Source organism: Hemitrygon akajei, chromosome 11 (genome assembly GCF_048418815.1).
Source record: "Hemitrygon akajei chromosome 11, sHemAka1.3, whole genome shotgun sequence".
Lineage (NCBI taxonomy): Eukaryota > Metazoa > Chordata > Chondrichthyes > Myliobatiformes > Dasyatidae > Hemitrygon > Hemitrygon akajei.
In genome coordinates this window covers 74,535,387-74,548,903 of record NC_133134.1, presented here as the reverse complement: position 1 = coordinate 74,548,903, position 13,517 = coordinate 74,535,387, and the positions used below count along the sequence as shown (strand labels likewise).

The 13,517-nt window shown below is 46.6% G+C and overlaps 1 protein-coding gene across 1 annotated transcript in view; it reads right to left on the bottom strand.

Annotated features, from left to right (window-relative positions):
- The window catches only part of LOC140735725 (E3 SUMO-protein ligase PIAS3-like), a 45,309-nt gene extending 34,562 nt beyond the window's left edge, over nucleotides 1-10,747 (bottom strand). Inside the window, exons 1-4 of the mRNA XM_073061146.1 lie at nucleotides 10,638-10,747; nucleotides 7,246-7,705; nucleotides 4,464-4,548; nucleotides 3,676-3,726 (exon numbers count right to left, since the gene is read on the bottom strand). Of these exons, the coding sequence (XP_072917247.1) occupies nucleotides 3,676-3,726; nucleotides 4,464-4,548; nucleotides 7,246-7,705; nucleotides 10,638-10,724 (683 nt within the window). The 5' untranslated portion in view covers nucleotides 10,725-10,747. The remainder of the gene's footprint in view (nucleotides 1-3,675; nucleotides 3,727-4,463; nucleotides 4,549-7,245; nucleotides 7,706-10,637) is intronic.
- Between the last annotated feature and the right edge of the window lie 2,770 nt (nucleotides 10,748-13,517).

Sequence of the window (13,517 nt, the reverse complement as noted above, 5' to 3'; positions counted from 1 at the left end):
ACTGGATGTTTTTTTTTGTTTTTCCACACCATTCTCTGTGAACTCAGACTGTTGTGGGTGAAAATCCCAGGAGTATCTGAGATACTCAAACCACCCCGTACGGCATCAACAATCATTCCATGGTCAAAGTCACTTAGATCATATTTCTTCCCCATTCTGATATTTGGTCTGAACAACAACTGAACCTTTGACAATGTCTGCATGCTCTTATGCATTGGGTTGCTGCCACATGATTGGCTGATTAGGTAAAAACACAAAATGCTGTCAGAACTCAGCAGGCTAGATAGCATCTATGGGAGGAGGTAGTGATGATGTTTTGGGCCGAAACCCTTCATCAGGAGTGAAGTAACATGGGATGGTCGAGGGGGGATAAGAAGTGGGGGGAGGGATGAAGTAGAGAGCTGGGAAGTGATAGGCTGAAGGGAAATGGGCTAGGGGGAAGGTGGAGAATTATGGGAAATAAAGGAGAAAGAAAGCTAGGGCTGGGGGGAGATTATAGTGAGGGGGGAAAAGAGAAAGAGAACCAGACTAAAATTATAGAAAGGGATGGGGTAAGGGGGGGGGAGCAGGGGTATCAATGGAGGTCTGTGAGTTGAATGTTCATGCCGGCAGGTAGGAGGTTACCTAGGCGGGAGATAAGGTATTGCTCCATCAACCTACATGTGGCCTCATCTTGACGGTAGAGGAGGCCATGGACAGACATATTAGAGTGGGAGTGGTCTGTGGAATTGAAGTGTGTGGCCACAGGGAGATCCCGCCATTGCTGGAGGACTGAGCGAGTGCCGGTGTTCGGCGAAACGGTCTCCCAGTCCGCAGCGGGTCTCCCCAATGTATAAATGGCCACATCGCGAGCACTGGATACAGTATATCACCCCAGTTGACTCACAGGTGAAGTGGTGCCTTCCCCTTATCAATTCTTAAGTCTAAGTCAATTGTTAGTCCTCACCCTTAACAATTTCTCCTTTGGCTCCTCCCACTTCCTCCAAACTAAAGGTGTAGCCATGGGCACTCGCATGGGTCCTAGCTACGCCTGCCTTTTTGTCGGCCATGTGAAGCAAACTATGTTCCAAGCCTACACCTGTATCTGTCCTCCTCTTTTCTTACGTTATATCGACGACTGCATTGGCGCTGCTTCCTGCACACATGCTGAGCTCGTTGACTTCATTAACTTCGCCTCCAACTTTCACCCTGCCTTCAAATTCACCTGGTCTATTTCCAACAATTCCCTCCCCTTTCTAGATCTTTCTGTTTCTATCTCTGGAGACAGCCTATCCACCGATGTCTACTACAAACCTACAGACTCTCACAGCTACCTAGACTAGTCCTCCTCCCACCCTGTCTCCTGCAAAAATGCTATCCCTTTCTCTCAATTCCCACACCTCTGCCATACCTGCTCTCAGGATGAGGCCTTTCATTCTAGGACAAAGGAGATGTCTTTCTTTTTTAAAGAAAGGGGCTTCCCTTCGTCCACTATCAACTCTGCCCTCCATCGCATCTCCCGTATTTCACGCACCTCTGCCCTCACCCCATCCCCCCGCCAGCCCACCAGGGATAGTCCCCCTGGTCCTCACCTATCACCTCACCAGCCTACAGATCCAACGTATAATCCTCCATAACTTCCGCCACCTCCTATGGGATCCCACCACCAGACACATCTTCCCCTCCCCCCCACTCTTGGCTTTCCACAGGGATCGCTCCCTACACGACTCCCTTGTCCATTCATTCCCCCCCATCCCTCCCCACCGACCTCCCTCTGGGCACTCATCCCTGCAAACGGAAGAAGTGCTACACCTGTCCCCACACTTCTTCCCTCACCACCATCCTAGGCCCCAGACAGTCCTTTCAGGTGAGGCACCACTTCACCTGCAAGTCAACTGGGGTGATATACTGTATCCAGTGCTCGCGATGTGGCCATTCATACATTGGGGAGACCCGCCGCAGACTGGGAGACCGTTTCGCTGAACACCGGCACTCGCTCAGTCCTCCAGCAGTGGCGGGATCTCCCTGTGGCCACACACTTCAATTCCACAGACCACTCACACTCCGATATGTCTGTCCATGGCCTCCTCTACCGTCAAGATGAGGCCACACGCAGGTTGATGGAGCAATACCTTATCTCCCGCCTAGGTAACCTCCTACCTGCCGACATGAACATTCAACTCACAGACCTCCGTTGATACCCCCCTTACCCCATCCCTATCTATAATTTTAGTCTGGTTCTCTTTCTCTTTTTCCCCCCTCACTATAATCTCCCCCCAGCCCTAGCTTTCTTTCTCTTTTATTTCCCATAATTCTCCACCTTCCCCTAGCCCATTTCCCTTCAGCCTATCACTTCTCAGCTCTCTACTTCATCCCTTCCCCCACTTCTTATCCTCCCTCGACAATCCCATGTTACTTCACTCCTGATGAAGGGTTTCAGCCTGAAACGTTGTCACTACTTCCTCCCATAGATGCTATCTGGCCTGCTGAGTTCTGCCAGCATTTTGTGTTTTTATTTATTTCCAGCATCTGCAGAGTCACTCGTGTTTGCTGATTAGGTATTTGCATTAATGAAGAGTTTAGGTGTACCTAATAAAATGACTACTAAGTGCATGTGCTAATAAACCTGATTCTAATTCTTTTAATAAACTGGAGATAATGCAGAGAAAATTTGTTACAAGGACTCAAGGGTCTGAGTTATGGACAGCAGTTGGATATGCAAGGACTTTACTCCCTTGGAGCGCAGGCATATGGAAGGTGATCTTATAGAGGTGCATAAAGGTGAATGCACGGTATTCTTCTCAGGGTTGCAATATCAAGAAGCTTGCACAAGTTTAAGATGAAAAGGGAGATTATTAAAAGAACTTGAGGGACAACTTTTTTTTAAAGCAGGGGGTGGTATGAATGTGCTGCCAGATTGATACAGGCAGGTACAATAACAACTTTTAAAACACTGTTGGGCATGTACATGGATGGAAAAGGTTTAGAATATGACATAAATAAAAAATTCGCTTTATTTGCCACATGTACACCGAAACATCAAAACACAGCGAAATACATTGTTTGAATCAATGACCAACACTGATCAAGGGCGTGCTGGAATAGCAGTCAACAAGTGTTGCCACACTTCTGGCACCAACACTGAATGCTCACATCTTACTAACCCTAACCTATACTTCTTTAAAATGTGAAGAACATATAGACAGCAGCGAGAATTGAACCCTAACCACTGGCGCTGTAAAGCATTATCCTAAACTAGCTTGGTTATCTTGCTCAACATGGACCAGATGGACTGAAGGGCCTAATCCTATGTTGCTTGACTCAATTACTGCCCATTATGCTGCTGGCATAATCTCTGTTATACACAGCTGGAGAAGGATTCTTCATTGCTGTTTCCAAAACAATTTTATTTTGACCAATCAGGGTTGTTGGCCCTGAGCTGAACCCTCCAAACCTGGAGGACCAATAGAACAGCTAGTCTGGCCTCTCCCCTTTGACCTGTTTGGCAAGGGTGACCCTACCAAGATCCAAAGCCCAAGGTCCTGATTCTAGCCAACATAGCTCTCCGGGTCACTGAGGCACACAAGCCTCCAAATCCTACAAGGTTGTCGTCCTCTTGGATAATCTAATAAAGCCACCTCTCCTCTTGTGAATGGCAATGCTGTGCTCAAAGCATGGCAGCAGTCACTCACTTACCTTAGCTGTACCTGTACTGTGTGATCACCTTTAGCCCCAAGTAACAGGTCTCTGGGGAAAAAAAAGCAAGGTTTGTTAAAATCAATCTCTTCACTAAGAAAGCAGATGCAGTGATCATAAATGGTATCCATAATCAAAGTTCACAGATGCTGTGGCAAAGTTTCATTCTAACTATACGTCGAGGTAATTGATGTATTTGGAATCAGTCAGAGTAAACCATCCTTACAGCCAACTATTCCATTAACTATTCAACTTTTTGAATTTTACTTGTCTATTGCACCATTTATTTAATGTGTTACGTAGTATTATATTTTAAACTTACACAGTAAGCTACAAGTTTCACTACACATGTCAATGAAGTACACCATCTGACCCAATGTACTTGTATGACCCCCTCATCTGCCAGTCTGGAAACAGTTAACAATTCTCCAACTCTGACCAAGTCATTTTCTGGTAAATCGTCAGATGCTGAAGCACCGCGCGCCTCTCCCCCCCTCCAAAAGAAAAGCTCAGACACATTCTCACATGGCACTGGTCAGTTTTTTTTGTATTTTATTGCTGCTGTTTCACATACTTATACAACTGTTTGTTTTATTATAATGGTGCCAGTAACATTATACTGTCTTACATAAACATTCACCTCACACTTTGTCACCCTGTCAATCTTCAGGAAATTGAGCTAATATTATTTTGTGCCTGTGAGTGACGAGATGTTCTGCACCTTGGCCCTAGAGAGTTATATACATACATACATATACAGCTGAATAACAATAAACTTGAAGATTCACCTGGATGAGCAGATCTGCTCAACCTGCTGTGGAGTTAATGCAAAAGTAACAACGGCCTCCTCAAACCGCTGCCCAGTATTTGAGGCTGTAAAGAAAGCAGAGATTTAAGTACAAGTAGTCCCCGAGTTACAAACGTCCGACTTATGGACAACTCGTACTTACGAACCGAGGAAGGAAAACGCTGTCCACCATTTTAAGTGTTGCCGTTGACACTGTGTTGAGTGTTTAGCTTTGTATTTGGCTTAAATTGTTCTTAGTAAGATTCACCCTGACCCCGCCCCCCCCCCCCCCCCACCCAGTCCAGTCGGATGGTAACATAGTGAGATCAGCGCCGGGCTCGACTTTGATCCAGTGACAGACTGCTCCCGTGCCGGGTTGATATCGAGCTCAAAACTTGACCTCAAAAAAAAAACTGCCACCTCCAGTTTAAATTCCCACACAGAATATTGTGGAGGCTCAAATACCCAAACCCAGCACAGCCCCCACTTGTTCCATTTAGCCTGTATCAGTGCAGTAGAGTTTAGGACCCGGGGAATTCAGTGCTGTGGTCCTTAGGACCCAGCGGACCTCGGGAACAGGCGCAGCTCGGGACCCGCCGCCCGCAGTGTTTCTGTTCCATTGATGGGAAGTGATCGCGATTGAAAATAAAGTGGAAATAATAAAGCGTTTGGAAAGAGGTGAAACGTCATCAGTCACTGGAAAAACGTTGGGCTACAGTCGGTCAACGATCGGAACAATTTTAAAGGATAACGGATAAAGTGAGAATAATGGACCATATGAAAGGACCTGCCCCAATGAAAGCTAGAATATTACTAAGCAACGCAGTGGTTTAATTATTGGAATACATACATTTCTTAAGTATTTTATATGCATAGAAAGGTAAAATATATACTATATACTAAGACAAACGTTTGACTGACGCTAAATTATACCGGATGTACTTGTTCCGACTTACGTACAAATCCGACTTAAAAGATGGACTCAGGAACAGAACTCGTATGTAACCCGGGGACTGCCTGTATTCACAAGCTCCCCCTGTAGCACACAGACCTCCAACCTCCTACCACCAGGCCTCTAGCCCTTGGTCCTGGACTCGCAGACAATGAGCCACTGACTTCCATACAAGTGTATTGATTTACACTTCCCACTGCTCTTGCATTTTGATTCCACAGAAACCCTGCCTTCCAATTCCTCACGAGAGAGAACTCAAAACATTTGGTCATCCCTGGTCACGTCACCTTTTCAGATCGGAATCAGGTTTACTATCAGTGACAGATGTTTATTGTTTTATAGCAGCAATAACAAGTTACAATAAGATTATGTGTTTTTAAAAGCGTGAAAAGACAGCAATTTGTAAGATGGTGTTGACGGACTGTTCAGAAATCTGATGGCGGAAGGGAAAATCCTCTATTAGCATCAGAGGGATATGGGCCAAACAGAGGCAAATGGGTCAGCATGCACGAGTTGGACTGAAGGCCCCGTTTCCATGTTGGCTCAAATACAACGTGGCTCTTAGATAGTAGGGTGACCCTCTCAGCATGCAGCCCACATCTGATCTCACTCACACCACAGAATCAAATCATCAGCTGTGAATTCTCCAACCCTGCGATACTGAGAATCTTTGCCCACACTGGGGCAAAGGGTCCTTCCCCCACTCTGCAGCAACCAGCCCTAAAACCCAGCTGCACTGAAATACGGGTCAAAGTGCCGTGATCATCAAGTCCTGGGGTAGAGTTATAGAACAGAATACTACATCACAGAAAAAGACCCTTTGGCCCATCCGCTCTGTGCTGAACCACTTATCTGCCCAACCCAGAGGCCTAGTAACCCAGTGGGAGCATGTCCTGGGGTTGAAGGTAGGGTGAGTCTGCTTATACAGAGAGAGAGCGAGAGAGAGAGACAAAAAAGCTTATTTGGCTGTTGATGCTTTGTATTTTGCTCCTAATTGTGTTGTTCTGCTGAGTATTGTGGACATTCTATGTTGGCACTGGAGCATGTGGCAACAGTTGCAGGCTGCCCCCAGTACATCCTTAGGTTGTGTTGGTTCTTTAACCATACAGTGCATTTCACTGTACACTCAGTGACCACTTTATTAGGTACACCAGATTGTAAATTCAAATATCTGATCAACCAATCATGTGGCAGCAAATTAATATATAAAAGCAGGCAGACATGGTCAAGAGGTTCATTTGTTGTTCAGACAAATCAGAATGAGGAAGAAATGTGATCTAAGTGACTGACTGTGGAATGATTGCTGCTGCCAGATGGGGTGGTTTGAGTATCTCAGAAACTGCTGATCTCCTGGGATTTTCACACACAAGTTTCTAGACTTTAGAGAATGGTGCGGAAAACTACAAAAATCCAGAGTCGCAGTTCTGTGGGTGAAAACCACTTCTTAAAGACAGAATCAGAAGAGAATAGCCAGACTAGTTCAAGCTGACAGGAAGGCAACAGTAACTCAATAACCATGTATTATAGCAGTAGTGGGCAGAAGACCATCTCTGAACATACAACACATTAAATCCTGCAGTGGATGGGCTACAGCAGCAGAAGATCATGAACATACACCCAGCAGCCACTATCACGTAGAGAAAGTAGTGGCCACTGAGTGTATTATTTCGATGTACATGTGATAAATAAATCTGAATCTGATTCGGACACTCTCTTACAGCAGGCTTGCACCAAGGCCCCACCACCCAACATTGAAGAAGGAAGAGAAGGCAGAAGAGTTTCCCCACGGCAGGGCAAGGGCAAGGAAACTGGAAGGGCAATTCATTCTCACCCAGTGTGGTCGGTTTGGTCAGCTCGTCATAGACATCATAGAAGGGCAGCCTCCTCATCTTGACATCAGGGTGCACCGGAGGTGACAGGTGCTGCAGGTCCACCTCACGCTTGGGAGCCAGCATGCCCAGGGGGGAGAGCAGCGGCGACAGCAGGGCTGAGGCGGCAGAGGCACTATAGTGAAGCTGAGAGGGGCTGCTCAGAGCCAGTGTCGTGCTGGACTGCGGCAGCCCCACGCTGGTTGGGATGGGCAGCAGGGGGAGCTCCATGGTAGTGTGGCTCTTGCGGTGGAAACGTCGTCTGTACAGGTCTTTGATTTTCATCTGAACCGCAGGACTGCAGCCCGTCTTCAGCATGTGCAGCACTTTGGTCAGCAGCTCGTGCTTCCGGCCACTCTTGTTCCGGCCGGAGAAACCCAGGAGTACCTGCAGCTCCGACACCCTAAAACTCATCACCATGTGCTGTAAGGAGAAAGGCTGAAGGTCATATTTTACAGTGGACCCCTCACAAATAGTAAACAGTTTATGGATGCTCACCATCACCAAGAGACCCAGGCTTAGGTATTAGGAACATTACCTGATATGTGACATGAAGAACACCCTCCACAAACACTAAATACTGGCCACTTCCAAATGAGAGTCAATGAAACCAAATAACATTGCTGACTGAAATACTGTGAGCAGCTTTGGGAAGCATTAGTAGCAATCTTTCAAGAATCACTAGATTTTGGAATCATTCCAGAGGACTGGAAGATCACAAATGTCACTTCATTCTTTCAGACAAGAAATTATAGGTCAGCCAGCCTGAATTCGGTGATTGGCAAGATGTTGGAGTCCATAGTTAAGGATGAGGTTTCAGTGTACTTGAAGGCACATGATTAAATGAGCCAAAGTCAGCACAATTTCCTTAAAGGGAAATCTTGCCTGAAATTGAGGAAATAATAGGCTAGATAGACAAAAGAGAATCAGTGGATTTATATACTTGGATTTTCAGAAGGCCTTTGACTAAGTGCCACACATGAGGCTCCTTAATAAGATAAGAGCCCGTGGTATTACAGGAAGGATACTACCATGCATAGATGGTTGGTTGACTGGCAGGAAGCAAAGCATGCGAATAAAAGAGAGCCTTTTCTTCTTGCCCGCTGGAGACTAGTGGTGTTCTGCATGGGACGGTGTTCATTTCTTTTAATGCTTTATGGTCAATGATTTGAATGACTGAATTGATGGCTTTGTGGCCAAGTTTGTAGACAAAAAAAGATACGTGGAGGAGTAGGTAGTATTGAGGAAGCAGAGAGTATGCAGAAAGTCTTGCACAGATTAGCAGAATGGACAAAACCAGCATATAGAAAATAGTATAGGGAAGTGTATGGTCATGCAATTTGATAGAAGGAATAAAAGTGTAAACTATTTACTAAGTGGGCAGCAAATTCAAAAATCAGAGGTGCAAATGGACTTGGAGATCCTTGTGCAGGATTTCCTAAAGGTTGAGTCAGTGGTAAAGAAGGAAAATGCAATGTTACCATTCATTTCATTAGAATATAAAAGCAAGGATGAAATGCGACCACACTCGAGAGCAGTTTTGGACCCCTTATCTAAGAAAGGATGTGCTGGAATTGGAGAGGGTCCAGAGCAAGTTTATGAGAATTATCCTGGATATGAAAGAGTTAACACGAGGAACATTTAATGGCTCTGGACCTGTAGAATGGGGGGGGGGGGATCTGTTTGAAAACTATCGAGTATTGAGAGGCATAGCTAGATAGCGTGGACATGGAGAGGATGTTTCTGTAGTTGGGGAGTCTGGGAACAGCCTCAGAATACATGTCCCTTTAAAACAGAGAAAAGAAGGAATTTCTTTAGCTAAAGAGTGCTGAATTAGTGGAATTCATTGCCACAGATGGCTGTGGAGGTCAAGCCACTGGATATAACTAAAGCGGAGCTTGATAGGTATTTGATAAGTAAGGATGTCAAAGGTCATGGGGAGAAAGCAGGAGAATGGGGTTGAGAGGGAAAATAAGTCAGCCATGGTCAAATGGTGGAGTAGATTCGATGAGCTAAATGGCCTGTTTATGCTCCTACATTCTATGGACAGTTGACATGTCCAGAATCCAGACAAAACAGGCCTATAATTTCCTAGCTTTAACTCCCTCCCTCCTTAAAAAGTGGACTTACATTTACAACCTTTCAATCCACCAGAACCATTTCAGAATCCATTGATTATTGAAAGATCATTATTAATGCCTCAAAAATCTCTTCAGCCACCTCCTTTCAGAACCCTGAGATGTCGCCCATTTGGTCCAGGTGACCTATCAGACTTTTCTTCTCCCCAAGCACCTTCTTAGTCTGCCCCCCACTGTCACTCTTGAATTTCTGGCATTCTGCTGGAGAATTCCATGGTGAAGACTAACACAAAATATTTAAGAGTTCATCCTCTCCTAGCACCCCCTATTCTTGGCCCATTGCCCTCACTGATAACCCCTCCAGTCATGTGCCCCTTTCCTCACCTGACAAACCTTCCTTCATGCACATTATTTCTCCTCAGGCACCGTTTGTTCTCCCCCCCCCCAAAATTCCTCATCTAACACCCCTTACACTCACACACCTTCTCTCTTAACATCTCTTGGTCCAGCACTCTCCCCTCAACCCCTTGTCACCTCTCCCTTTGTGCTCCTCCCCCCCCCCCCACTGGCAGCCCTTCCTTCGTGCCCCTTTCCCTACCGACACTCCCTTCCCCTCCCACACCCCTTTCCTGCAACAACCCCCAAGTGCCGTCAGCACCTCCCCCTGCCCCACCACTCACCCTCGCCCACCTGACAACTACTCCTCCACTCACCTGCATCACCCCCTCTCTTCACATCCCGCCCTCCACCCCGACAACTCACCTCATGCTCTCACCCCTATCAGCAACCTTCCCTCTACCATCCCCTCCCCTCACACACCCTGTCAACTCTTCTCCCGCGCACCTCACCCTCCGCAGGTACCGTCCTCCTTCCTCAGTTCCTCCTTCCCTTTTCCCTCGTTCACCATCCGCCTTCCCCATGCAACGTTTCCTACTACATCCTTAGTCTCTTCAGCACCAATTTCCCCGATCCTTCTAGCAGATTCCACTCGTCACGCCCCCTCATACCCTGCCCCTATCGTCACTCCTAAACTCCCTCAACATCCCCAACTACCCCACTCCCTCAACCTGCCCCCTCACGGCCCATCCCACTTCCTTCCCTCACCCAGCCGCCCGGGGCCTATCCGCAGGGAAAGAACGGCTGTCACCCTTCCCTGCGAGCCCGCTCCCCAGAGCGCCAGGTCGGAACAGGGCCCCGCCTCCTCTCCGGACCCTCGCACGGTCAGAGTTCACCACGCCCACCCCTCAATCCCAGCCGCGCCGACGCTAATTGCCCACCTTCAGCTCCGCGCCATCCGCCATCTCCGGACATCTCCGCGACCTCCCTCCGCCCTGGACGGACAGACGGACGGTTGTCGACGTCATTACGCAGCCAGCGCCGGGGGGAGGGTGGGAAGGGCAATGGCGAGAGAGCGATATAGAGCAGTGGGCGGGGCCAGACTGCCCGGGGCGGGCCGTTTGCCGCCAGTTGTGCGGCCGAGTCACGTGATTGGACTGTGATGCGTGAGCGCGGTCTGAGGGCGAGGGCGAGGGCGCGTGGGCGGCGGTTGGTTTCGGGCGGGAAATGATGGCCGTCAGGGACAAGAGGGCGGTAAGAGCTGGTGGTAGAAGTAGGGAGTGTATTGAGGAGAAGAGACGGGATTTTTGGGATAACGTCATTGAAGACTGAAGGAACGTCATGAGAGGAAAGGGAGATTCAGAGAGTGGTACCGCACAGAAGCAGACCATTTGGCCCATCGGATCCATGCTAGCCATTAACCAACAATCTATACCTGGGGTGCCCGCACCCCCAGGGGGTGTGAGATGGAATTTCAGGGGGTGCAACAAAGAGTGGCTTGTGTCCTTGAGTGACAAGTCACGAGTCATTACTCAGCTAGCTGCCAGTGTGCCTTGAGAAGTGGTAGTAACGTTTGTCCCAAGCACACTCCAGTCTCCCGCTGCCCGAGTCAGCGTTGAGGAGTCTCATCAGTGTTACCTGAGAGTTACACCTCAGAGTTGAGGAGTCTCATCAGTTAGCTAGAAGGTTACATCTCAGAGTTAAAAATCATCTCATAATGCCAAAATCTTTATATATCCCGAATCAACCATTGAGTAACGACTTCACATTAAAACCAAGCCCGCAGACAGTAGGTAAATTATTCAATTATAAAATTTTTAAAAGCAGCATTTTGATAAAAAGCGGCTGAAGTCATTCATTCATATTTGTCCCAATGCATTAAAGAAGTTTTTGAATTTCAAAGGTTTTTTTCTTGAATCGTTGATAATTTTGAATTGTGTTAGTTGAGGAGGTATCATGGTTAGCACCGAGGACTTTGAATCGTGTGATGGGAGTTCATATCTCCGGTAATCATCGGAAATAGGTGTGTAAATTCAGTAGAGGGTAGCCTAGTAAGTCATGTCGCGTCCCCATAGCATTTCCACCTGACAATTTATCTTGGCGTAACAGCAGATAACATAATATAATATTCAAAAGCATATTTCACGCAATACTTTACTATAGGCGTGTCTGGTTGAGTAAAGCGGTCATCCCTGACTTAGTCAGATAGTTTTTCTCATATTAGCTCATATTTTTCTCTTTACCCTTAACCCTTCATTAACCCTTCATCATGTCAAAAAGAAGGAAATGGAATGATGACTATGTGTGCTTTGGTTTCACTTGCACAACAGGAAATGATGGCTTGCAAAAACCTCAGTGCATTCTTTGTAGCGTTGTGTTTTCCAACTCAAATCTGAAGCCATCCAAGCTTCAAGAGCACTTCAAGAACAAGCATGGCAGAGCTGATGTTGAAGGACATGATGTTGGGTCATTGAAAATCAAAAGAGCTTGTTTTGATTCACAAGGAACTCTTCCAAAATTAGGTTTAGTTTCTGTTGAAAAACCACTATCTCTTGCTTCATACCAAGTGGCATATAAAGTGGCCAAATCCAAAAAGCCCCATACAATTGCGGAAGATCTCATCAAGCCATGTGCACTGGAAAAGGCAACAATTATCCTGGGCAAAGAAGCAAGAAAAAAATTTGGTCAGGTGCCCCTATCAAATAATGTCATTCACAACCGAATCAGTGATTTGAGTGAAGATATTTTGGACCAAGTCATCTCAGATGTCAGAGCTAGTCCTCTTAAAATCTCTGTTCAGTTGGATGAGTCAACTGATGTCTCCAGTTGTAGTCAACTCATCACATTAGTGAGGTATGTCAATGATGGTGCTGTGAAGGAAGATTTCCTGTTTTGTAAAGATCTGAAAACAAACACAACTGCAAAGGATGTGATGTAGCTGGTGAAAGACTTCTTTGCCAGACATGATTTAGATATCAATAGACAATAGGTGCGGGAGTAGGCCATTCGGCTCTTCTAGCCAGCACTGCCATTCACTGTGATCATGGCTGATCATACACAATCAGTACCCTGTTCCTGCCCCCTTCCCATATTCCTTGACCCCGCTATCTATAAGAGCTCTATCTAACTCTCTCTTGAATGCATCCAGAGACTTGGCCTCCACTGCCTTCTGGGGCAGAGCATTCCACATATCCACCACTCTCTGGGTGAAAAAGTTTTTCCACATCTCAGTTCTAAATGGCCTACTCCTTAATCTTAAACTGTGGCCTGTAGTTCTGGACTCACCCATCAGCGGGAACATGCTTCCTGCCTCCAGCGTGTCCAATCCCTTAATAATCTTATATGTCTCAATCAGATCCCCTCTCATCTTTCTAAATTTCAGTGTATACAAGCCCAGTTGCTCCAATCTTTCAACATATGACAGTCCCGCCATTCCGGGAATTAACCTTGTGAACCTACACTGCACTCCCTCAATAGCAAGAATGTCCTTCCTCAAATTTGGAAACCAAAACTGCATACAATACTCCAGGTGGGGTCTCACCAGGGCCCTGTACAGCTGCAGAAGGAACTCTTTACTCCTATACTCAATTCCTCTTGTTATAAAGGCCAGCATGCCATTAGCTTTCTTCACTGCCTGCTGTACCTGCATGCTTGCTTTCATTGACTGATGTACAAGAACACCTAGATCTCGTTGTGCTTCCCCTTTTCCTAACTTGACTCCATTTAGATAGTAATCTGCCTTCCTGTTCTTGCCACCAAAGTGGATAACCTCACATTTATCCACATTAAACTGCATCTGCCATACATTTGTCCACTCACCC